This window comes from Typha latifolia, chromosome 14 (assembly GCF_019914945.1).
Source record: "Typha latifolia isolate L0001 chromosome 14, TyphaL0001v2, whole genome shotgun sequence".
NCBI classification, from domain to species: Eukaryota; Viridiplantae; Streptophyta; class Magnoliopsida; order Poales; family Typhaceae; genus Typha; species Typha latifolia.
In genome coordinates this window covers 4,647,432-4,674,816 of record NC_133099.1, presented here as the reverse complement: position 1 = coordinate 4,674,816, position 27,385 = coordinate 4,647,432, and the positions used below count along the sequence as shown (strand labels likewise).

At 34.2% G+C, this 27,385-nt stretch overlaps 1 protein-coding gene across 2 annotated transcripts; it reads left to right on the top strand.

Moving 5' to 3' along the window:
• The first annotated feature begins 145 nt into the window (after positions 1 to 145).
• Positions 146 to 27,385, top strand: LOC140801055 (SNARE-interacting protein KEULE-like). Of its 2 annotated transcripts, none has more exons than XM_073156052.1 (21): positions 146 to 221; positions 4,990 to 5,048; positions 7,492 to 7,573; positions 7,748 to 7,826; positions 12,843 to 12,893; positions 13,011 to 13,107; positions 13,249 to 13,281; positions 13,438 to 13,566; positions 14,045 to 14,236; positions 14,760 to 14,843; positions 14,922 to 15,020; positions 15,101 to 15,177; positions 19,908 to 20,004; positions 21,569 to 21,694; positions 21,789 to 21,884; positions 24,699 to 24,815; positions 24,891 to 24,968; positions 26,069 to 26,234; positions 26,441 to 26,523; positions 26,599 to 26,688; positions 27,087 to 27,385. In XM_073156052.1, exons 1-21 carry the CDS (start codon positions 146 to 148, stop codon positions 27,138 to 27,140), a joined length of 1,965 nt encoding a protein of 654 aa, XP_073012153.1. In that variant the 3' UTR covers positions 27,141 to 27,385. The 2 variants fall into 2 exon arrangements, with proteins under 2 accessions (XP_073012153.1, XP_073012152.1); XM_073156051.1 differs by having other exon boundaries at positions 26,069 to 26,265; positions 26,433 to 26,523.

The following is a 27,385-nucleotide window of genomic DNA, read 5'->3' as shown; positions in this document are numbered from 1 at the left end:
CGAAAAGAAATTCTCATAAGAGAAGGAATAAAAATAAAATAAAAATAGCTTCGTCCCGCTCTCTAATCCACCGTCCCAAGAAGCCGCATCAAACCTTCTCCCAAGAGAAGAACCGAAGGTAAAAAGCTTGGCATCGCGCAGCGCAATGTCGGGTGCGGGCTCGGATTTCTCTTTTGGTGGCGGCGACGAGTACAAAACCTTCCGCCAGATCAGTCGAGACCGTGAGTTCTTCCTTCTTCCCTTCTCTCTTCTCTTTGTCTTTTCGACGCTAAGATTTCGTGATGCCAATGGAGAAAGGAGTGGAAATTAGGTTTAAGATGCTTGTTGTTTTGTTCATTCCGCTATTCTTCTTGTTCTTCTTTTCTTATGGAGGAATTTGAGGAGCTACTGGTAGATAAAGCATTGATCGGATCAATTTAGTATTGACAGATTATTTAGTACTACATTCTGAAATCCCTGGCGGATTGAGAAAAAAAGAAAAGGGAAAATACATCTTACCCCTTATAGTTAGGTCAGTCAGATCATATTCCAAAGTTCTCTCTGAATTTTTAATTTTAATAGTTTTCCATTAAAATTAACCATAGTTTTCTTTATTAAAGTTGTCAAGTATTTGACCATTTACCCTTTCTATTATCTCGTTTGAGATACTTGCAATACACGAACAAATCAAGCCCGTTGAATGTCTTTGAAATTTTATAGCTGTCTGGAAGGTTAATTTCGTAGGAATTTTCATTGATCTTGTGCAAAATGTGAGAGAGGCCAATCTTTTTAGGATTCGACTTCTTGTAGCTTTTTATTGGAATTTATTCTTTTCGGGTATGCGCCATCACGACGTCACCTTCTTTGAAAACTTTCAGTCTGATATTTATCTGCGCCTGGTAGTAAAGGAATAATATCCATTGGATGATTTGGTGACTGCCCAAAGACAATCTCAAATAGTGATTTTCTCATTGATCTTCTCTTCATGTTTATGTATGAAGACTCAGCTTCGGCAAGGAATATATCCTATTATTTTGGTAGATTTGGTGAACTTGCACCAATAATTAGATCAATATTATCTTGTTTGCCTTGCTCCATAGGTAACTTTATTGAGTAATGGAATTATCGCAAGTAGTTCTAATGTTGAAATTGGGCCAACTTTTTCATCTATCATAGTTAAGACTTCTTTCTTGCAACTCATGCTCTGTGTCATTAACTAAAAGGAAACTTCCATCACTTTGTGTATGGTTGGTGTGTGTTCCTTCTTGTGCATAAAGGTAAGAATAATTTTCCCTCCATCTTCATAAAAAATAAAAGTATTATTAGAACCTGTGTGCACGGAGTTAATATCACCATGGAAGCTAGTTTCTGCTAATCCTGAGTGAGATCGTCCAAAATGGATTGGGATCAGTTCAATGACTAGATTCAGTTTGGTATTGACTAGATCGGCTAATACCTCTTCTGTTTTGGGTATCATTCAATCCCAACCTGAAATTGGGAGAAAGAAAGGGAGAAAGAGAGGAGATTGAGAGAGAGAGAGAGAAAGAAAAGGAAAGTTCGTTGGAGAGAGAGAGAGAGAGAGAGAGAGAGAGAGAGAGAGAGAGAGAGAGAGAGAGAGAGAGAGAGAGACGGAGGTTGATAGAGCCGGATCTGCATCGAAAGATTTTGCCAGACGTTGATGGAGGCCAGAATTATGTTGGAGAAGCATCGGTTTGAGAGAGAGATTTAATAAGCTAGAGAGTTAGTGGGAGAGTTTGGTAAGAGAGAGAGAGAGAGAGAGTTTGATAAGAGAGAATTAGTGAGAGAGAAGGTAGGAATTTTTTTTTATTTGTGTGAGAGAAGGAGAGAGTGTGAGTGGTAGAAAGAGGGAGAGGTAGAAATTGAAAATAGTATTTATTTTTTAGATTTTAGATTTTATATATGAATAGTTTCTATCCATATCTTATAATTTTTTTTTAAATTTATAATTTTTTTATATTTAAAAATTATTTTTAAAATACAGGCCGATACAGATGGCTGATACTGTCGATATAGCTGATATGTATCATTTTTTCAAATAGTTGATACTTGAAACCTTGGATATCACATGACCAAGGGCGACTAAAGAGTGTATCGACAGTATCAGCCATCATCTATGTCGACCGCATCAAAGGGAACTTGATCCTTGTATAGTTAGCTGATAGAGAAAATGATAAGACATTGTTTCATTACTTTTTCTTTGCTGATGCTATTAATCCATCGAATAGAATAAGGATTTATATGATCTTGAGGGGATTGTTTCAGTTTGTTAACCATACTGTGAGACAAGATTTTCTCTGCTACCCTACCAATGATAATGTCACAAACCTATTTTTTGATAGTACATCTTGTCTTGAAATTGTTATGACATTACTTGGGAGGATCTTGCTTCAGAGTATATAATAATTTTCCAACCACTAAAGTAAGTCCTTCGTACTCATATGTTAAATGAGCCTTATTTTCGTCTTCTTGATTATTTTCACATTGCTCTTCTTTAATCAAACCATTACAAATAGTGAGATTGACCAGTTGTCGCTTAGGACATTGACTTTAACAATGTCCTACTACTCCACAACGATAATACTTTATAGGATTTGTAGCGATATATGGGTTGTTCCGCCTAGTTTTGTTCTGAGTCAGTTTCGACGATATATTGTTGAATTCTTTGACATAGTTGGTTGAGAGGCAGTATTTTGCACTATTGAATTTTTTTTATGGACTAGATTGAGCAACTGAATCATGGAGTAGAATACACACTTGGTTTGATAATAGATCCACTAAAATTGTCATAGAAGAGAATATATTGTAGATAGTCCTTCCCAACGATGGCCGTGCCACAGGCACAAAGTGTGCCGACTATCAGCCGGCACGGAAATGTAAGGGATACTCACCTTCACCTTCGTAGTTGCCGTTGCTATCACTCGCCACTCGCCTTCGCCTTCGCCTTCACCCTCTCTCTCTCTCTCTATTTCCTCTCTCGGGCTAGGGCACCCAAAGAAGCGAACACTAATCAACATACATATTGAATATTTTTGTACTACAAAAGTAAGGAGAATTGTATGTCCCAAATCTAACAAATTAATTAACAGAATACAACTGTAATCAACATTTGCCAACTTTTGAAGTCTTCTTTAAGCTCCATCCAATCAGACTAAATTTGTGTTGTCAATAAAGATGAAAATAATTTATGCTAGTCTAATGTCAAAATTTATTAGTTTGACAGAGAATATGAGGAGAAAATTAAACTTAAGAACATTATTATACCAAATTATTTCATCAAAGCAATTCATATGGCTTAGAGAGATTGATATTATTTTAGATATACTTAAGGGGAAATTATATATACTTAAAAGAGAAATTATTGTATGATTAACAAAGAGACAAAACTATTACTAAAATATACTTAAGGGGAAATTAAATTTTACCCCTCGTGGTTAGGTCTAAAATTTACTTCATCCCCCTATAATTTTATTTATATCAATTTATCCTTTGGTGGTCTAGATTAAAGTACAATCATTATATTTTGTAATAAATTAAACAACCTACTGGTCAAATTGAAAATCCTCATTAGAGATAAAGTTGTAGAAAATTAAATAACCTTTTCAACTCATTTAAAACAATACCGATCATATTTTAGATTATCAAAATATGACAAATATTTTGAATAGATGTATATTTTTAATATATATTTTTCATTTGAAATTCTATCAATATTATTTTAGATGCATTGAAAAGTTTATCTAATCTTTTATTACTTTATTTTTAATGAGTATCTTCAAATTTAATTTGTGCTATGATTAAATATAATAAATATGATTGATATTATTTTAGATGCATTGGAAGCTTATCCAATAAGCTACAATCTTATGTTTAATAAGTATCTTTAAATTTGACTTGTAGTATGGTTAAATATGATGATAATCATACAAATAAAATTATGGAGGGGATGAGCGAAGTGAATGCAGGCCTAACCATTTCCCCTAAATTTTATCTTTAGCAAAGAAATAGCTAAGAGAGCGATACTAGTGTAGATCCTTAACATATAAAAGACTGGACAGCTTATATACTTGCATGCTTGGAGAGATGGTGCAATTCTAATACCTCTCTTTTACTAAACTGCTCACCACACTTGTGGCAGCGCACACTACCAAATGATCTATGTGGGATTGCATCATAAGAGGCCCTATGCGTTGAAGAAAAATGATGTGCTCCACCACCACCATCATTACCAAACACAACATTAGAGAGAGAATATCCCCCTAATGCATAGTCAAGAGATCACCTTGGAGGTATAGTAGTATCGATGAGGGAAGAGTTGCTATTGCAGTGGAATCTATAGTGCCATCTTGAGCTAGGATGAGGTTGGAGTGGGTTCTACCTATGTATGCTAGTGTAGTAGTGCAAGGGAAGGTGTTGATGACCGTCATTGCATAGTAGAGGGTTGTGATGGATCTAAATAGAAGAGAAAAAGCTAGGATTAAGGATATTAGTGTGAGAAAGAGCACGACCTAAGGATGATGATGCAAGCCAATAGCTGACGCGTGAGAAGGAGCACAACGCATGAGGGCTAGTTGGCGGAGTCACCATGAGACGGTGTGAGGAATGGAAGAAGAGACAAGAGGGTGCGGCAGAATGGAGATAGCCAGAGTTAGGGATTTAGAAAATTTTGGTAGGGTAAATGGGAGGCTAAGAGTTATGTCTTGTATATATAAGAGTTAACGGGTCAACCCGCCAACCCTACCTGGCTTTATCTAACATGTTTAATTAAAATGAGTCAAGTTGAGTCAAACATGTCAATGGTATAAACCCTAACAAGGCCTGATTATACTATGTTCCATTACATGTAAGAAAGCTAAGTTAGTTTTATTTTTATTGTATGACAGTAGTAATCCCTGTTCTCTTTAGATTAGTGATGTTTTGATTAATTGATTCTCTCTAGTCTTTGTGGCATTTACTTGCATAATTGGTATCTTCTTTGAATGAATTTTTTAGGGTTGTTGCATGAAATGCTACGGTCAGCCAAATCTAAAGACTCAAAAGCAATATGGAAGGTAAGACTTGTAATATTGTTGCATTTTCATTCCTTTTTCCTTTTGGTGTTTCTATTCTTGTTCTTTTTTTTTCTTAGACTATTATAAAATTATGCTCATTTTCGGAAAGATAATTGTTTGTAGTTGTGTTACAAGTTCATCAAAGTTTTACGACATTTTTAGAAATAAAATGTGATATTTTCTATCTCTATAATAATATTTTTGATAGATCACCCAATATTTTGTTGGTCAACATAATATTTTGTAGAACGCAAGGATAAATACGATGGTTTGTAATTTTTCAGTAGCATGAGTGAGAGGTTCACAATGTATTTTAAGATAAACATGATATACTGAAGAATATATGGGAAATTATTATAATTTGATATTTTACTGGCAATTATTTTCATATCTTTAACGGATTTCATATATAATATTCTCATATATACAATAAGAATGACAAGAACTTAATATAAGCCCAAAGGTTTTAAATGAGTTTAGGTTTAGCCTAACCAGATGTAGATGGATTGATTTGCCTAACCATTACTAAGCGAGTTGTATTTGTGTTTGTATTTTCCACCCGCTTAACCCAATCGTTAAAGTTAAACAGGTTATGTCGTGTTAAACCATTTTATGGCTCAACACGTTTATGACTCGAATAACCCATGTACTTATTTAACCATGTAACTCTTAATTATAACCCATTTAACTTGTGTAAATCTGACCCATCTAACCCGTTAAATATTGATCTCCTAACATGATTATTTATTAAAAGGTTACACAAGTGACCCATGTAACCCGTTTAGTAACCCGTTTAATAATTAGGTTGTCTTTGTCTTTAATATTTCATTTAATAATAACTTACATAACTCATTTAATAACTAGGCTGTCTTTGTGTTTAATATTCATTTAATAAATGGATTGTATATGTGTTGGCTTATCTTTGGCCTAAACTGACTTGACCAAGGTTGAATCTGACCCATCATGAGTCTTGACCTGATTGACACCCCTAATGAAATCCTTGAAGTATGTATCTCAAAACAGATTATCATGGATGAAGAGACTCTTAAGAGTACTTTTGGACTTTTGTTAAGGGCTGATCAGATTTATTATATTAGTTTGGATCAATGATGGCCATGTTGATTGGAATGCCTCATGTCGATGGTGGCAGGATACCTGGCACAAGGCATGTTAGAGCCATACACCAGTGTTGTGCCATACCCCATGCTAATCTGCATATGGGGGTGTGCCAACTTGTGCCAGTTGACAACTTGACATAGGTTGCATGAAGTTTAAAATGGATTGTTATTGATCAGAAATGAATCTTTTAGAGCGGTAAATCTAAATATTCTATGGGGGCGCAAATATAATATGTCATGTAAAACCTATTTTTTTAATTTTTTTTTTACTTTAATTATATTATGGAGTATCAATTATTAATATTAGTTTTAATAAATATATTCAATTGTATTATGTGTTGAGTAATTTTATTTATTTGACGATTGCTATAATTTTAATAAAATAAGTTATTTACAAAAATATTTTAAAAATAAAGACTCTAATGTAGATTTTAATACATATATTTAAATCAAAAATAAAAAATTAACATGCAGAAGACAAAACATTTTAAATACTTTAAAAATTATATTAAAAATGTGTCAGAGGAATGCCATTGTGTGTCAAAGGCCTGCCGGTCAACATGCCCCATACTAATCGGGGATCTGCACAACCATCATTGGTTTGCATGACTTGGGGGGTGGGGGTGGGGATGGGGGAGTTGTGTGAGGAGAATGATACTAATGAAATTTTAAGTGGGCAGCTTGATCTTCGACATAACTACATGAAAGTATTTATCCTTGAATGTTTATATCCTGGACCTTATGGATTTTCTGTTTCCATCATTTTCCAATTTACATATGCAACTTATTTTATACTTTGACCTAGATAGAACATTATTATGGCAGTGTAATTAAACAATCCTATAATACAGTTTTTAGCTACTTGTTCAAATTCCTACAGAAATATTCTAGAGCATCAGTAGTGGGATTTTTTTGTGAGGAGAATGATACTTATGAAATTTTAAGTGGGCAGCTTGATCTTCGACATAACTACATGAAAGTATTTACCCTTGAATGCTTATATCCTGGACCTTATGGATTTTTTGTTTCCATCATTTTCCAATTTACATATGCAACTTATTTTATACTTTGACCTAGATAGAACATTATTATGGCAATGTAATTAAACAATCCTATAATACAGTTTTTAGCTACTTGTTCAAATTCCTACAGAAATATTCTAGAGCATCAGTAGTGGGATACTGAACAATCATACTTTTTGATATCATTAATGTTCTGACACTGTCTTAATTCGGCACCTATAGATCTTGTCCATATTAATTATAGAAAATATCTTCAAATTTTCAGTTTTCCAAAGGAATTTTTATTATTCTTCTTGCCTGCAGGTACTCATCATGGACAAGTTTACTGTTAAAATCATGTCTTGCTCTTGCAAGATGGCAGATATTACTGAAGAAGGAGTTTCACGTAAGTTTGCCTAAAGTTGATCTTCTTTAGTACGTTGTTGCTCTTCCGCCATTAAACAGAAATCTAGCTGCATTTCTCAGTTTAGAGCATTTACAGGAAAGCTTTTGAGACCTTAGCTATTGTGATTTTCTTCATATTAATTGTGGTTGAGCTAGTTCCATATTTTCCTTACAGTGGTGGAAGATCTTTACAAGAGAAGGCAGCCGCTACCTTCAATGGACGCAATTTACTTTCTTCAACCACTGAAAGAAAAGTAAAGCTTTGTTTATATTGAGATCCTCATAGCTGGTTAACTTTTATTTGCTTGGAAGTATGCTTTCCTTTTTCTTGATGTCCATCTGATTATTCAAGAAATTAGGTTCCTTTAGAAGTATTTAACACATTAAAATTAATTGTTACTACACTCAATAAATCTGACTTATTGGAAGGAATTCATCCTTCCTTGTAGTTTTCAGAAAATATGGTTCTTTATTACTGGTACGAGTGTAGCTAGCAAAGTTTTCTAATTCTCTATCATGCACGAGTTTAGATCAAATGCTTACTGAACTGTCTTGGACATTAAGTGGATATATTGTTGATTCTAGCCAGCCCTACGTATTAGATAAAAGGGTAGATTATAGTTTATGCCTGTAAGTGTCAATGGGTAGAGGAGTATCAGGCAAGTGGGAGGCAGATGGTGGGGCTAAAGCAGGGACATCTAAGGGGACAGAAGATAGAATAGATGTAGGAAAATCTAGAAAAGATAAGTTTGAGGGAGCCAAAATATCGGAGGTGAAAAAAAGTATCTCTTCTAGAAAAGTGACATAGCGTGATATCCTTAAACAACGAGGATAAGTGTTATTACAACGATAGCCTTTATGCTCAGGACTATATCCTAGAAAGACACATTTAGCTACACGAAGGGACAACTTGTTGTGTTCACCCAGAGGAAGAAGAACAAAACAGGTGCACTCAAAGACACGAAGATAACCATAAAATGGTGAAATACTATAGAGACGTTCGTATAGGTCACACCACCAAAAACTGAAGATGTATTTTGATTGATTAGATAGAGAGCAGTAAGAAGTGTCTCAGCCCAATAAGAACGAGGAACAAAAGCCTCAAAGAGAAGAGCACGAGTGGTCTCAAGAATATGACGATACTTTTGTTCGGCAACACCATTTTGACCAAAGGTATAGGGACACAACTGCTGAGGTAGAGTGCCGGCGAAGCATGAATAGAACGAAACTCAAAGAAAATGTGTCACGACTCGCAAAAGGAATCATGACCGGCCATGCATCTCAATATGTTTGAGATATACGAAGCCTTATTAATATTTTCTATGAGTACGATGGCAAATAAATAAATAAAATGAAGATCTGCTTTATTAAATTTAAAACTAATTGCAATAAACATAAAACAATGTTATTATTTTTGAGTCTCTAACGAAATAAATAAATCTTCTAATCTAAAGCATAAAATCTAAAAGAGTGAAAAAGTAAATAGGTAAATCCTAAGTGGAGGTGGAGTCCGGGTACATCTCGCTCAGTCGCCCTGCTGACTATTACCTGAGATATATAAATAAATACAAAACAAAGAATCCATGAGCCAACAACTATAGCTCAGTGAGTGGAATCCACTCGAAAACCAAATAAATTCTAAATTATATTAATGCTGAATAAAATTGAACTAAAAGTAACAATATCCATAACAATTTGCAATATGCATACTCTTTAAATAATGACAATGATAACAATAGAGAGTCACAACTTGTAACCTTCTACAGTTTCGAAATATTAACATTTTTTCAATATTTATACTGTCATGTGTCTCAATGGGCCTAAACCTTGTGGATCCACATCAACTAGAAGTCATCTCGAGATGATGCTTGGGACTTTTTTTCATAGCTGATCCGGTTAGGGTCATCAGATGGTATCATTATGTGATCAACACATTCTGTCTTTTCCACTAACCGTTAAGAGAAATTAGAGTCTCCTAGGAATTTCTCATTCATCCTAGGACTGTTCCCTAACCTCGCCAGAGTCACTTAAGAAAGTCACCGTAGTGATCTAATTTAGGACTTTCCCTAGACTTCCCAGATAGACTTGAGTCACCACGAAAAATCGCAAGTGATTTATACCGGGACTGTTATCTAAATCGTACCAATACTAGTCTCATTTTTCTTTTTACAAATTTTGATATTTGCACAAAGTATGGTGATGCACTGTGTATAATGATTAAATACACATAGAAAATATAACAATTAAATTTTTACACGTACGGATGAAATAATAAATTTGCTCACAGAAAATTTATATAGTCTGACAAAGGTACAAAATATAATAAAATAAATATGTGAGTAAACCCACTCACCTAAGTCTAGGCAAGAAAACTGAATCTCAAATTCCTAGCTCACGTGCTAAAAATCACCACCAAGGAGTCACGTGGTGGTCTCCGATGGCTTCGGCGGCGCTCTGGCAGGCCGATTCCACGGTGTGACTTTGACAGTGAGGAAGAAGAAAGCGAAAGAGGGGAGGAAGAAGAGAGAGAAGGGGGCTGAGATGGTTAAGCAGAGAGAGAGAGGGGATTAAGATTTTAATTTATAGATTAAAAGAAAATTCCATATCTAATTTGATCCGGATTAGGTGCGATTTCGCCCTGTGCCTCGTCGCGTGCCAGAGAGGGAGAGGGGAGGGGATGCACGTGTAGAGCACGTGCACCCTCCTCTCTCAACCCTTTAATATTTTTTTTTCTAGTTCTTACAAAAGGTACTCCCGAGCACTATCAGATCGGAAGATCTTAATAGATCAATCGAAATGAGTACGTACCATAGAAGAAAAATCATGATAGATTTGACATACCTTAGAATACTGTCGCATAAGATAAATCCAGGTGAAACTAGAGAAATTATTAATAAAACATACATAATAGAAAAAGCCAAGATCAGAAGAAAGGGGAGCAGGATCTCAAATGTTAGAGCGCACAAGATCGAAAGGTGAATCAGAGATACTCTCACTAAGACGAAAAGAAAGAGCCCGATGTTTTGCCAATCTATAGCCAGTACAAGGAGACAAACAAGAAAAATGATTACTGCCTAAGGATTCAGACTTGGATAATGTCTTGAGACATTGACTTGATACATGACCTAGACGTCGATGCCATAGATCTGAAGTAGATAGGGGAGTGACAGGACAAACACTGGGACTAGGTGGAGGAAGATGAAGTTGGTCTACATAGTAGAGCCCATGAATTCGACTACCGTTCCCAATCCTTTGGCCTATTGATATGTCTTGCACAACACACGAAGTAGAAGAGAAGGATACAGTAATAACCGAGTTAGAAAGCTGAGTAACAAAAATAAGGCTCATTGAAAGACCAAGAACAAGCAAATATCAAATAAAGTAAGACAACTAGTGGGATCCGTGGTCGGGGTGATATAACCAATGTGAGAGATGGGTTAATAAGTCCTATCAGTAGTATGAACATGAGGAAGAGCGATGGGGGTAGGGGTGAGACTAGTGAAAATGAACAACTCACCAGTAATATGATGTGAGGCGCTAGAATAAAAAATTTAAGATTTTGTCATGCTACAGAAAGTAGAGGCACAAATAGAGGCACCAGTGAAGCTAAAGCTCTCACGGCTGACCAAAACACAAGGTGCCATTAGAAGAAACAACCTATCAAACATCGTGAGGGTGTTTCAAAAAAAAAATTTTCTGACTTAGGCCTTCGTCAAACACCTGGTGAACAGTGCTGTTAACCTTGACACGCTACCAAATAGATATCAAATTTGGACAAGTCTGCTGAAAACTTGAGGGCTCGACATAGTGGACTTTCGTCGAACAGTTGGTGAGCAATTGCTGAAAATAGAACTGCTAAAGAATAAGAGCTCGACACAGCTCGACACAGTGACATTTCTCGAACATTATGTGGACACTTGTTGGAAACCAATTCTGCTACTGTGCTGCTATTGCATTTAACACAATAAACTTTTGTCGAACACCTAGTGAGCAAAAACTTTGAATAGTGCTGCTGAATGAAAGAGCTGAGGACAAGTGAACTTCCGTCGAACACTTGATAGGCACTAGCTGAAAAATAGGTTGCTGTGCAGAAAAAGGAGGTCGTGGACACCCTAACTTTCATCGAACATTTGGTGGGCGCTCGCTGAAAATAATGCTGTTGGAAGAGACTGCGACTGTGGTGATGGTAAGGAGAGGAGCTCGCGCAAAGGGAGAAGCACAGTTGTGGCTGACTGCTGCCGCTGCCGCTGACTGTGGCTGCTGCTGCTGCAGCAACGGTGGCTACTGCAGTGGTGGCTGCTGTAGACAAGATGGCGAAGCGAGAGGGAGAGGCTGCTGCTGAACTATCGAACTTGAAGAGGGTGAAGGAAAGAAAAAAAATCCAAAGAGAGATTTTTTTTTTGAGCAGTGAGATAGAGAGAGATTGTTGGCAGAGAGATCCAATCTTAAGAAATGTCCCTAATGATCGGGAGGCTCTGATACCATGTAACAATAGAAGATCCAAATCTAAAATAGGTTTGGAGAGAAGAGAAAGGAGAAGAGGAGAAGAGAGGATTTTAGTGAATGTATTTCTCATTGAATGATAAAGTCACCATATATCTAAATAGATAAATCAAATCAAATCAAATAACTCCAATAATGCCCATGGTTTAGCTCGATTATAATTTGCCTAGATAAACTTGTTATTCGTTAAATGCAACTGTAGGATGTGAACTAGGGAGAGACTATGGGGTTCAAAACTTCAAATTATAAGTTTGATTAAAAGGTTTGGTTCTGGTCTGATATCCAAAGGGACCTAATTTCATAGTGACTGAGGTTCAGAACTTCAGAAGTTCAGATTATACTAAAACGAAGAGTAACTTAACAAGGCTTCTCCTGAAAATGAATGGACACCTGACATTTTTTTGACATTTTTTATGCTTTTGAAACAATAACAAAATAATGACAGTGAAAAGTTATCCATGAAAGTAGAGTTTTCCTTATTCTTTCCTTGCCTTAGTTTGACATCTCTTCAGATTAGTTGGCTCCAAATAAATGATATTTAATGTAGTAGAAATGCATTTACATGGTAAACATCCTGCTTCGTTATGTGTCCCTGACTGTCTTGAGCAGCATAATTCTATTGTCTTTTCTACAGAAGTCTATTCATTGAAAGACTGGATTGGCCATTGCATTGCAATTTGCAACATATATAAGAAAATTGATATGTGATACTGTGTTATTGTCTTGATTCTTCAATAGACTTCTGACACAATTGTGGTAACCTGCAGTGTCATAATGTTCCTATCTGACATGTCCGGAAGATGCCCTTTATATAGGAAGTATGTTTCTTCAATTTTCATGTCCATCATACAATAATCATTGGTAGATGCTTCCATCCATTTAGGTATTATCTATCTCTTCATATACTTTGTTCCATCTATAATGTATTGTTGCAGGGCATACGTATTTTTCAGTTCACCAATACCCAAGGAACTAGTGGCTTACATAAAGAATGATACTAGTGTTGTACCTCGTATAGGTGCATTAAGTGAGGTTAATTATCTCATTCTTTCTTAATTTGCAGCATTTAGGTATCATAACTTATGTTTAATTTTCAAAGGTAAGTTTGCCACTTGATTTTCTTCTATCTGTGGTCACTCTTTTTATTACTTCCTTTTGTCTAACATATTGCAGATGAATTTGGAATACTTTGCTATTGACAATCAGGTATTTCAAACATTTCTGACAATAGTTGTATGCAAAGCAAAATGATGCAATTACTGCAGACTGTCACGTAATAATTGGATGTTCATCATTTACTATTCGAGATTCCATCTGTGATTTTAATGTTTATGTTCTTCCTACTGTGCATCGAATACATAGGGCTTCGTCACTGACCATGAAATGGCTTTGGAAGAACTATATGGAGAGAATGTGGAAAATTCTCGGAAGTTCAATGAGTGTTTAAACACAATGGCTACTCGCGTTGCTACTGCATTTGCTTCCCTTAAGGTACTTGTTAGATCTTATTTATACTGGACTATATATGCAGCCAGAAATAGTTGTTCTTAGATACAGATCAGTCATCTGCCTGCATAATAATTCATTTGCCTTTCTGGAAAATAGTAGCTGTAGGTATATTTTAAGGATACAAAATATATGCATCATATGCATAATTATTCTCTGAAATCTATATGGACCTCATAATTGTTAAATATATGATACTGAATGTCTTGGTAATTTTTATATTTTGTATTCAAACACAACTAGTTGGGATTATGTGTTGTTCACCGTACTTCTCATTCCCTTGTAATAAAAAAATGTGGACCACTATCTTTGCATTCATATTGCATTCGCACCTGATATTGAAGAATTCTGGCATGCAATGCCAGACTTGGACTTATATATATATATATATATATATATATATATATATATATATATATATATATATGTTATTATCATCTGAATCAATCTGCATGCTTTTCAGGAATTTCCTTATGTACGCTATCATGCTGCCAAAACTTTTGATTCATCCTCAGTGACCACTCTGCGTGACTTAGTTCCTACAAAGCTTGCTGCTTGTGTTTGGCATTGTCTTTCCAAGTACAAGTCTACAATTCCTGACTTTCCCCAGAAAGAAACATGTGAATTACTCATCGTGGACCGATCAGTAGACCAGGTAAAATTTCATATCATGAAATAAGTTCGAGAGCTTTTCTAATCAATTTTCTATTCCTCCCAAAATTATTACCGTTCTGTTATAGTCTTCAAATTATTTACCAAAGTATTACAGTTTTTGCCATGTAGCAGCTATATAGAATTTCTTTCATTGGAGAAAGCGGTGTATGAAGTTGCTCCCTCCATCAATGACTTCTATTAATTTAGGAGAACTTCTTTACAACAATAAAATGCTTTCATCAAAAGCAACTCTATTTTAAAATATATACTAGTTGCATTGGAAAGTGATTTATTAAATCATTTTCCAAGACAACAATTTTACCTCATTGATGTGGCACTCACATGGCAATAACTATAGTGCATTGGTAAATTTTTTGAAAATTATAGAAAAATAGTCTTTTTTTTAACTAAGGATAGTTGATTGGTCAAAAACTCATAGCTCGAGCTACTTGTCTTTCAATAAAACTTATTCTTGTGTCACTTGACAATACATGTGTCTCCCAACTTTTTTGTTTTGTTGAGAGATTGCACCTGTCATTCATGAATGGACATATGATGCCATGTGCCATGACTTACTAAACATGGACGGAAACAAGTATGTACATCAGGTATATCTAATTTTCTTCATACATACTTTCCCTTTTGAGGTGGTGCAAAACTTCTTAAATTATCTACCTAATCTGAAGGTGCCAAGCCTATCAGGATCAGCAACTGAAACAAAGGAGGCCCTTCTGGAAGATCATGATCCCATTTGGTTAGAGCTTCGGCATGCACATATAGCTGATGTGAGTTTCATGATCTAATTTTAATATTCTTAAGTACATGACTTCTATAAATGCTACCTAATAGTTGATTGGAATGGCAGGCCAGTGAAAGGTTACATGAGAAGATGACCAACTTTGTTTCAAAGAATAAAGCAGCACAAATTCATCATATGTCGAGGTAGGTGGTGGATAATATATATATTTTTTCAATAATATTCATCATATGCACATACCAGACGGATGTTTCATGCACTTTGACAAATTAAAGGTACAAATAGTCTTTTATGTGGTTTCTTGATGGTATGATCCTTGAGATTGAAAATTAAAGAATTACCTTGGTTTATAATCCTTATATTTAATTTATTAACCTAGAGAAATAGTGTTTTACAGTTTCTTCTACTATTTTTGCACTCTTAGTTCATGCCTTAGATCAATTGTTACTTGTTTCAAAAAAAAGAAAAAAAATACTTTCCATTGTATTTCTTGTACCTTCCGGAGGACTTATAGTTTATTGATTGTTAGAAAAAAAAAATGTCATTCTCTATTAGCTTAAGTTTCTTTAACAATTGGTAAGTTAATATATTATCAGAGTAGAGATCCTGAGTTCAAATTTTATTAGGCCTATCCATCATTTAAAATATATAAAGAAAACCTTTGTCTATTTAAGTCAAATCTACTTCTTTAGCCCATTAAATACCTTATACCCAGAAGTAAGGAAAAATATTAGAATACAAAATATAAAAATCATCCTTCTCTATTAACTTTTAGAGTAATGGTGAATTAATATAATTAATCCATCTAGTTTACTTTTCTTCTAAATATGAAGAGTTCTACAAAATTTTGATAGAATCCTAGGCAGCCATCAAGTGGACCCAAAATTTAAGTTGAATTACTTTTTCTCTTTTCATTATTATTCTAAAATTCTTATAGATCATAATTGATTTCCTATCTAAACCCACAAGATGAACCCTCTAAATCCTATTAGCCATCAACTTCTAAACAGTATGAAGCAAGGATTGCCGTGATGAAGGGTTTAAAAGTTGATGAAATGTAGACAAACCGGCACGGGCATGCCTGGTCAGCATGTAGATAGATTGGCACATATTGACACACCTCTAATATATATTATAGGGTATGTATTAAAGCATGCATTAGAGTATTTTATCCTTAGATTATTTTTTGTAAATAACCTATTTTAGTAACAATATAAATAGTCAAGTAGAAAGATGATTCAACACATAATATAATTAAATACATTTATTAGTTGACAATAGTTCAATATTTAAAACCAAAACATAGTTGAACTTAGAACAATAAGATGATCAAATACTTCATTTGTCGGCACAAAAAATAACATAAAATTATTGCATCAAATATTGTCGATAATTCTTAAACATCATCTATTAATAGTATTACTCGTTGTAATATCTCATATGCTCTTCATACAAATATGGAGTTTTCAATTCCCATGACATTATATGCATATTGAACATGCATGGGAATAACTGGCGCAGGCACAACATAGCCATATGCATGTTATAGATATAGAGCATAATAATGATGTTGTGGCTCTGATTAATATGACGGCAATGATGATGATGATTAATTTATTTTCCTCGGAGTGCACATCTCCTAATATCCTACTACCTATAGATTCAAGTTCTTTCTTCACTATAATTATGTTGAGTTTGAGATAATTCTTTTTCATTCTTTTGCCTCTGATAAACTCTCCTCATGTTTTTTTAAAATTTTGCCCCATAATTTGATCATAGGTAGTATTTGTAAAGTTTTCCTCCTCTATAAAAATAACGTCAAACAATGCCTATCTAAGAAGGTTTTTTGATAGAGACATGTCTCATCCTGTTATTCTCATCATCATTGCCACCAACCTCAGATTAAGTATCATCATCATCAGCAGTGCAGCACCACCACCACCATTACCACTATTATTATCTCTAATCTCATCATCATTAGTTGTATCTACGCCCTCTAAGGGATCAACCGGTTGTGAAGATGATCCGGCTCGACCAGTAAATGGTCATGAAGATTATTCAGCTCGACTAGTAAATGGTTATGAAGATGAACTTGCTCGACTAGTAACTAGTCGTGAAGATGATCTAGCTCAACGACTAGTAATTGATCATGAAGATGATCTAGCTTGACCATAAGCCCATCCAATACCCAAATGACCTTCACTAGCTCCCCTAGAGGTTTGACTCCTCTCTAGCTTTGATGAGCTTGACCTAACATGATATGATCAAATTCCTGATTTGAGTCCTCTTGGTATTCCATCTATGTCTACGTCGTCTTCTCCAATAGCCTTGAATCCCTCGTGTGCTCTGCAGCCCATCTTTCAATATCTGTCACTCCAGTCTTTTAGTAATAAATTTATAAGAGAGGAGAATCTCCCTCCTCATCAGGCATTGGGCCTTTTTGATTTTCAGCAATCTGCGTCCACTCCATTATTGGATTCTTCTTATACTAAGAAAACCTAGCTTCTAGGGTGGGTCAACTTCTCTTGTGATTATATAAGAAATCACAACTTTAATCTTAATTAATGCAGTCATTAGCATACGGATAAATTCAACCAACCAATGGCAAACATCCAAAGTCTAAACAACTTAAGAACTACACCTTGGTTTGCCACAGCGAGCAAGAGTAATACACTACATAATTACTTCTCTAGGAAGTAGTGCAATACTTCTTATCCTTATGACATTTGTCAAGGATACAGACAAGAGAGTATGTTGAAACAATCAAAAGACAAGTGTAGAAGTTCATTGAAACTATTAATTTCTTGATGGGATGTACTCTATTACTCTATGATTTAAAAAGCACTCAAGATCCAGTCTAACAGTTGTAATTTAGTAAAGTCCAACAGTAAACGGAGCAGTTGTTAATGGTCAATGCCAATACTTCTAAGATATAATAGTGATATGTCTACATCATACTCTTCTAGATTTTCATATTAAATAATAAGAAGGTCAAGAGATGTTATAGGTCAGTACAGTATTAAGCACAAAAGAATATGCACCATGTTAAAGTTAGGTATTATTATTAATTTATTATACTATGCAATATTTCACTACATGCATCAATGTAAAGCAAAGTCGGATGTCACCCAAATTAGTGATGCAGATTTCTCTACCTTCTACTTTTTTGGATTCTTGAGACTTGTTGCCTTTAGCTTTTCAATATCAGCGAGAGTACTTTGTCATCAACTAGACTCCATGAGAAAGAATCACTATCATAAAATTGTTGGGGGGATTTTGTATGAAACTGAAAGGAGATAAGGAATAACATAGATACAGAAACGAATTATTAGTAGCTGGTTCGGTAAGATGCTAAAAGCTTCTTTTAAGAGAGTTCCTACTGTGGTTGCAAATGGACTTGTGGCTATCCTATCTCTAGATAGAGCTCCCAACACATTCAACATTTTAAATGGATGCACTTCAGAACGAAGTCTCTCAACCCACAATAGGAATCAAATAAAAAAAAATCAACTATTAAGAAAAGTATTCACCACATTTCCTATTTTCCACCAAAGGCATATCTCTATTTCAAATGAAAGGAAATCACACATTTTCATTGTATGAGTTTCACAAACAAAGTTGTAGATGATAACATTCCTCCATTTTAAATGAAAGGACATTACACGAAGCACCCTTTCATAATTATTTTATTATTATAAAATATCCAACAAGATCTTCATAACAAGTGTACCATTTTCACTTTATTTATCTTTTTTGGTTATTTGTTGATTTTACAAACTTTTGTGTTCATTACCAAACACATTAGTAGTTTACTTCCTTAATTGTGCTGCAACATCTTTTTTTTTTACTATTTGTTGTTCTTGATGCTGTAAGCCTGTATATAGGGCAGATGAGTCCACATGTAAAATCACAATTAAATCAAGGATTGCTTGCTGTTTCTCATGGAGATTGCCGAAGATACCTCCCAATGCCACTGCAAAATTAAGGCAAAAGTAGAAAAAGCATAAAATTGAGTTTACTATTGTAATACTAAGTAGATCTACATAGAAATTGTTGTTAATGCAAATGCATGTATAGGTTGGAACTTCACTAATATATACAAAACTAGGATTTTTTTCCAAATCTTCTACCCTGATTCTGTAAGTACGGAAAGTAGGATAATCATCAAATTAGAGTCTAAACTAGAATCCAAGTTTATCTACTCTACATAGGTTGTTTCCAATCATTGTAATTTATTGGTTGAAACTGCAGCCATAAATACAAAATTAGGAATTTTCCCAAACCTTGCCCCTATATAAAAAAACAAATCTGAAAAATGAACTGAAGAAAATCATCAAAATAAATCCTAATTGTCATATGACTTTAAGTGGATCTGCCTTCTAGGTATTGATCTACCTCGAATTTCACAATTTTATCCTCTAATTTGGTTCAAACATGAATGTACATTTCGCTTCGCTACACTTTTCTGCCTTCCATGACTCATTCCTCTTTTTACACATAAAAAGCCTTTTATTTAGTATTTAAAGCATATTTTAAGATCTAAAAATTCCTAGATACCTACATAATAGTGTGCCAATATAGTAACAGTGTGTTACTGCACTCTAGGGCATAGAATGCTTTCGTATTTTATGCTTTCATAGTATTGGTTACTAGATAAGGTTTAATTAGGTAAGCAACAATTTTTCTGTAGGTTCTATATCTTGATCTTTTTTTTTTTCTGATAGAAGGTTCTATATCTTAATTAGTTGCATACTTTTATAGTATTGTTATTATATTTCATACATAAAATGCTTAAGTGCACTATCAGTCTTTACTATGTGAAAAATAAACAAAGAACCCTCTTATATGCTCATTTTATGTATTTATTTATTTATTTATTTATTTATTTATTTATTTATTTTTGTTTCTTCTTAAGAGATGGAAATGAGATCTCAACAAGGGATTTGCAAAAAGTGGTTCAAGCGTTACCACAATATAGTGATCAAGTTGAGAAGCTTTCTCTCCATGTAGAGGTTAGTTTGTGATTCTGTTAATTTCATTCTTGTATGTTATTATTGCTTCTTTTTTTTAATCAAGAAACCATTGACTACAGCAAAATGTTGGCCTCAATGATGTGAGGAAATATGGTTGTTGTTACAATTGTACATGTAAATATCTTCTTGTACCTATTCTGACTAACTTCCAGCCTTTCTCTTTTCTTCCTTTTTTATTTCATACTAGAAATTTGTCATTTGCATGCATAAAATTTATATGTTCCTAAGTCCCTTTCTCATAAATTTTATATGGACCGTAAATATAAAAGTATACCATAGAACCCAGTTTCGGCCAAATTGGCAGATACTCGATCTATATCCAGTTGGGATCAGCCGTATCGGCCAATCTTTTCAATACAAGTGCAGAAGGGAAAGAGAGAGGAAGAAAGAGATAGAGAGAGTGGAAGGAAGAAAGAGAGAGCTGGGCTGTGGTAGTAAGAGAGAGGGAAGAAAAGAGAGAGGGGAAGAGAAGGGAGAGAGAGAAGAAATGGAGTTGAAAAAAGGAGAGAGGTGTTCTGTGGTAGTAAGAGGGAGAGGGAAGTAGAGAAGGAGATAAAGAGAGAGAAGGAAAGAGAAGGGAGAGAGAGAGAGAGAGATAGAATTACTTGAGGAAAAAAAGAGTGAGGTGGGCTGTGATAGTAAGAGGGAAAAGGAAGTAGAGAAGGCAAAAGAGAGAGAAGGGAAGAGAAGGGAGAGAGAAGAAATAGAGGAAAAAATTATAGGATGAGATAGTAAGAGGGAAAGCGAGAGAGAAATAAGAAAAAAAATATAAAATTATAAATAAATAAAAAAGAAAATTTGGCTTGTGGCAGTAAGAGAGAGGGGGGAGGAAGAGAGATAGAGTTTTATTCTTTTAAGTTAATACATTTTTTAAAAATTTTTAGGCTGAGTAATTTTATTTTTTTTTATTTTTTTGTCATTTTTTCTAAATCTTTAGAAAAATATTTCGATTTTTAAATAATATTTAATTTTTATTTAATTAAGAAATTGTCTAATTCGACACGAGCGGTTAATATAACCGATACGGCAGATACGTAAATACGTAGATGTGATCTTAGATATTTTCAGTCAAATCTAGCTTTAGGAATTTAAAATGATGTGTTCTTCTTCCGGGTATTATATTCTTAAAAGTGTGTGTGAGTAAAATGCACATGTTCTTAAATCCTAAGCCCCTTTCTTATGAATCTGATCATTCTAAGTAAATACTAAATATTTTTTGAAGACTTCTCATCAGCATGCACATACAGTTGTGCCACAATAAGTAAATCCTTCAATCCTGTAAAATTGATTATGCTGATTAAGAATTCAGGCAACATGGTAGTGCTTAACCTGCATTTATTCCTTGGTAGTGCTTAACCTGCATTTATTCTTTCCAACACAGAAGAAGAAGGTTCTGTGCGTAAGCTCACATAGCACTTATAGTTATCATGCTTCTAGCTTTACTAAAATCCATTGATGAAATTTCCATCCAACAAGATTGTACCTCAAAGAAGAATATGCATGCGCAGAAAATTTTCTCTCTAATGAGCAAACATTCATGCAGATTGCAGGAAAAGTTAACAATATAGTTAGAGAAACAGGACTTCGTAATATTGGACAGCTGGAGCAAGATCTTGTTTTTGGTGATGCAGGAGCAAAAGAAGTTATCAATTTCCTTAGGACAAAGCAGGTTATGTGAAGACTTAATGAAATATGTAGTGATACTCATTGCTATTAATTGCATATCATTAATGTTATATATTTTTCATTCACTTTGTGCACAGGATGCCAGTTCAGAAAATAAATTGAGGTTACTGATGATCTATTCATTAATATATCCAGAGAAATTTGAAAGTGACAAAGGGGAAAAGTTGATGCAGGTAGGTAGCAGTATAGGATATTTAATTGTGAATATTGTGATTAGAAGTGCTGTTAGAATCAGAAATTTATTATTTTGTTCACATTGATTCCTATGCAAATATTAACGACGAATATACTTAAAATATATATTCTTGTAACTTATATTGTGGTGACATTTTGCATCATTTATGCTTATAGACAGCATTAAAGCATGATATACATTATTTGTCCACTACTTAATAGCTTAAGATTTTGGTTTTTTCCATTATCTGTACTCGGATGATTTGGAGGGGCCCACACATCTTGTCGACATACGATTAAGGTAAGATATTAATTATTGGTCAATTATCTAAAAGCTTAAGCTTTGGGTTTAATTGAGTTCCATTGAGCCTGTCTATTATCACCAATTGAAAGAACTTGAATTATTTATTCAATTTATTATACTTCAGATGCTAGGTTCCTTGTTTTATCTTTTAGTTCTTAATTGCTTCATAAACTCTATAGTAACAAACTCCCAGAAATGGTTTTCTTATCGACTTTAAAGAACTTTACATATCGCAATTTACAATTTTAAGCATTAAAAGCAGATATTTTAAACAAGTAGCATCCTCATTCTGAGAGTCTTCTGGAAGAAAAGTATGGAAGTATGGACTTCTTGTTGGAGTTGACTCTCTGCAAGTTAGACACTTAGACCTACAGATAATGAATATATTTACAATAAGTTTAACATATATGAAACAATTCAATGTCAAACTGAAACAATTCAATCATTTCAATATATGAAGTCACAAACTGAAGCACACCTGAACCAGAAATGCAACCTTACTAGATGAGAACATCACTGGAAACTGAAAACTTTCTTTGAATAATCAACAGATCACAAGCCAGATTTCATGTCAAGATCTTTCTAATAGTTCCAATTGTTTGAAATAGTTCTGTTGTACTAGAGAATCAATCAACATATTCGTTCTTTGAATCATATATTTGTTGTTTTCTTCTGATTGGTTTAGTTTTATGTATGTGGCTGTGGCTAGTTGTTGTCTGAATCGTATACAATTGTCTTTTGAGCATATATTTGTTGTTTCCTTGTTTTGTTTTATGCTGATTGTTTTACTTTTATATATGACTGGAATTATGCTTTACTGAATGTTGATAAAGTATTCATCTCCAATTTGTGTGCTTATATTCTGGTAGCTGGTAAGTGACAGATGGTTATGCATTGCATGCGAAATGTGCTGCATTTTGTCATCACTTCTGTCCAAAGACCATCATCAGACTTTTCCCAACACGAAATCACTAGAGCGCACCTTAATTGGATAAAGCCTCGTGATAGAATCGCTGTGAATTTATGACTAATCATATATCCTGGCATCAACCCCATGGAAGTACTTCTGAGCTTCCTATATTTAGCCATGAAAAAATCTTGAAAGAGAATGCTTGGTTTGAAATTACTGTCAAGCTGGCTAGTAGTGATATGGTTTACACTTTAGGGTCATTCAGATCAGTGTCAGTTCATTGAAGCTTGTAGCAGAAATGGAAGAGCCGTCATGAATGAAAAATGAATTTGTTCTAGATAGCAGAGCACACCCTTTAGTCAGAGATTGACATGAAACCAATTTTCACTTTTCTACCTATGGACTCTTTAAATGCATCCAAATTTTAAGCACTAAATAGCATGCATACTGTCACGACCCAACATCAATGCACTTGAGATAGACGAAACCTTAACTAATATTTTTTTTAAGTCTCAAAATAATAAGATTTTAATTATGAGCAACTAACTCCAATAATTATAATCCAATAATAAAAAACACTAATGTCATCAATAATGTCTCACTAATCAAACTAAATAACAAATAGTTTAGAATAAAATGTCTAATGCAGTCAATTGATAAAATAGTAAAATCCTAAGTGAAGGTGAGGTCGCGGTGTATCTCGTTCAATCGCCACGTGGATCAGCACATGAAATATTAGAAGAAAGAACTTATGAGCCAACAAATATAGCACAATAAGTGAAATCCACTCAAAAACCAAATAAATTCGAATCTATAACACAACTTTAAATAAATTCAAGTCCAATAGTATAAAATGAGAATCTTACTAAGCTTGCTTATGATAACAATAGTAATAACAGTACAAGTAAGGGAGTGATCGTGGGCTTCAAGAGATTTTTATTTTGTTTTTATTTTTTTATTTGGTTCTTACACATACCTTCTGAAAACACTTTAAAATACAACTTCCCCTCAAAATGGTACCTGTGATTTACTTTGGAATTCTGAAAAATATTGAAGTCCTTTTAAAAATATTGAGCTGGACAGAGATATATGCTGCAAGGAAATCAGTATGTTCTGGTGTAAGACAAGCTTTCTAGAGAATTTTGTTAAGATTTTTTCCATAACTTTACAATACAGAGGTCCTAGGATGAGTTCAATAAGAAAGATAAATAAGCCTTTACAGATATATTAACAGCACAGTTCAGGATCCGCAAACAATCGAGCATACTTTTGACAAGGCAGACTAATGTCATGCTCAATAATCAGGAAATTTGCAGACAAATAAAAAAGTTAATATTTGTATTATAAGGTGATTTGTATTATAAGGTGATTTGTGATTTTAATTGAATAGCTATTGCCACTTCAAAAGTTGATATTTATTATTATAATGTTCATGAGATCTTTTATTTTCTTAGAATTCAATATTGGCATGTGGTAAGGATAAATCAGTATAATCATATCTAATTTAGGGTTCAGATTGAACAAGCGTTGTTTATCGTTCCTAATTGTGCACTCATAACTTGTAAGAAAGTATGAATGACTACTCATTTTGCTTTCCAGCTGGCAAAACTATCTCCTGATGATATGAATGCAGTAAATAACATGAGATACTTAGGAGGCTTAGATGGAAAGAAGACATCAGGAAGCGGTTTCTCTTTGAAGTTTGATTCTCAAAACGTAAATAATAATGATTTGCCTAGATTTTCTTCCTTTTTCTTGATTTGAGCTGATTTTTTGTAACTATTCTATCAGAAGAAACATGCAGCTAGAAAGGTACGAAACAATGAGGAGGAAACATGGGCATTATCACGTTTTTATCCCATTATAGAGGTATGCTATTGCTTGCACTAGAATATAATATCTATTCATATTGATGAAAAATTGCTTCAAGTTGTTTATTTATTCTTCCCTTCGTATATGCCTCAAACTTGTATAATATCCTCGGTGTGGAAAGGATCAAACTTGTATAATATCCTCTGTGTGCAAATTCCTTTCCATTCCTTTTTTTTCTTGAACAGTAGCTTGAAGGCTCAGCTTCATTATGAAACTAGCAAAACCAAGATTACTACCCACTCCCTGATAGCAACCTGCACAAAATCTTTTAATAGTTTGCTTATGAAATATTTTTCTTTCTTATAACATCCTTATCCGCCAAAGTATCTCTTTATTCTGGTCAATGATCTTTTTGGCAAAACTTGTATGAAGCATCTATCTTGCTTTCTAGAGCAAGTTTTATACCTACTATTCCATGTGCTTCCCTATATGACCTCTTTGATATTCTCTTTGCTGTTCTTATATACAAATATCCAACCTTTGTATTTCTCATATTTGCCAACAAGCATAATATCCATTTGTCATATTTTTTTATAACAACTTATTATCTTGTAGACAACTCCACGTGTTTTTCTAGTAGAGTTTTGTAACTGTTGGAATAAGAAAGATTTAAACCACTGTTTTCTATCAGCTTAAGATTTTAGAGTGATTTGTGACCTAGGTATTTGTTAGGAGGTCAGTTCGAACCGCACCAAGTCATTTTTGCAAGTAAAATTTAAATCTTCCACTTGTGAGCTATAGATGGCATCCCTTGATATTTTGTATTCCATGGAAAGTCTACTCATCCTCTATGAATGTTTTGCAAAGTATATCATACTCCAAATGATATACTTTGCAAAAGCTATAAAGGGGATTACTCAGTATCTTTTTCAGCTGTATAAATCACCTACTATGATGGTTTAGTTATCTATGCGTACAAAATATGTAGAAAAACTAGAGAGTTTCCTTAACATGGGAACTTGATTACATGGATTATGAGATTGCCTATGATGTTTGCAGTACAGTATGGAAGATTTCTGCAATCAATTTTCATACACAATAATATTTGTAGCTAAGCTCTTGAAGTTACTCAGTAGTTGATTCTTGTTTGATTGCAGGAGCTGGTTGAGAAACTCAGTAAAGGTGAACTATCACAACAAGAGTACCCATGTATGAATGACCCAAGTCCTACAGTTCATGGAACCTCACAGAGTGCACCATCCAGGGCAACTCAAGGTCAGCATGCCCACTCGATGAGATCCAGGAGGACTGCCACCTGGGCTAAGGCTCAGAGATCTGATGATGGTTATTCAAGGTACTAGGGGATATATATCTTATATGATAGCATTTCCATCCTTGATGATAGCATTTCTCTCTCTGACTTAGACTGCAAGAACATATTTCCTCCCAAGTTTTCAAAAGTGTTCACTGCTCTTTCCGTGGTATTCTAATTTTTAATGCTGATTTCTGACACTTCTACAGTGATTCTGTATTGCGACATGCATCTAGCGATTTCAAAAGGATGGGCCAGCGTATTTTTGTGTTTATGATTGGTGGAGCAACTCGATCTGAGGTAGATAATGTTCATGCTATTTAAGTGCCATTCTATATTCAGTTTATCTATGGAGTTTTCTTCTGATTTGATCAGTTACGTGTGGTGCACAAGCTGACATCAAAACTAAAGAGGGAAGTCATCCTAGGATCTTCAAGCCTTGATGATCCTCCGCAGTATATCACAGTGAGTTCAAAATTCACTTGTGAACAATATCAATTTCTCATTGGAAATGTAATTCATGTTAAGGGTTTATGACTGATCACTAGGCTTCTGATATTGATAACTCAATTCCTCTTCAGTAATTTATAGTTGTTGTCTATTTTAGTCTTCTAGACATATAGTTGAATTAAACTTTGCAGTGTGTGTGTGTTGTCAATATTCTCAAACTTCTGTCCAGATATTCTGTAAGCTGAAACTTCTTGAGTAACTTTTGAGGCAGTTACAACAAGGGATCATTGCTTAATTTTTGTCCATAAAATCAAGCTCCACCTTTTATATGTAATCATTTGAAGTATGAAAATTGGAGGGGATCTCGTGGAAGAATTTTGCCTAACAGTTTTTAATCACTGATGCATGTGCAGAAACTGAAGATGCTGGCCTCTAAGGAACTTTCAGTGGATAAACTTCATATTTAATTTTTTCACTGCATTGAAGAAACGATTGTCACCTGTTGGTTTTCATTACAGGTCGGCCATGTTAATCATTCTAGTTTCTTAAGATTTTTCTGTAATTGGAGCCACTTGATTGAAAGTTGAGGTATTAGGTAAACTAAGCTTTCTGCATCATTAGCATCAAGTGTGTAGCTTTAATTATTGTCAATTGTTAATATTGTAAACATTGTACACAAGAAATGCCATGCAAATCATTTATGTTCTGAATA

Coding starts and splice junctions, on each gene's coding strand:
- LOC140801055 (XM_073156051.1), top strand. CDS start 146: ATGTCGGGTGCGGGCTCGGATTTCTCTTTTGGTGGCGGCGACGAGTAC. Junction 222..4,989: donor CCGCCAGATCAGTCGAGACC/GTGAGTTCTTCC, acceptor TGAATTTTTTAG/GGTTGTTGCATGAAATGCTA. Junction 13,282..13,437: donor ACTTTGCTATTGACAATCAG/GTATTTCAAACA, acceptor TCGAATACATAG/GGCTTCGTCACTGACCATGA.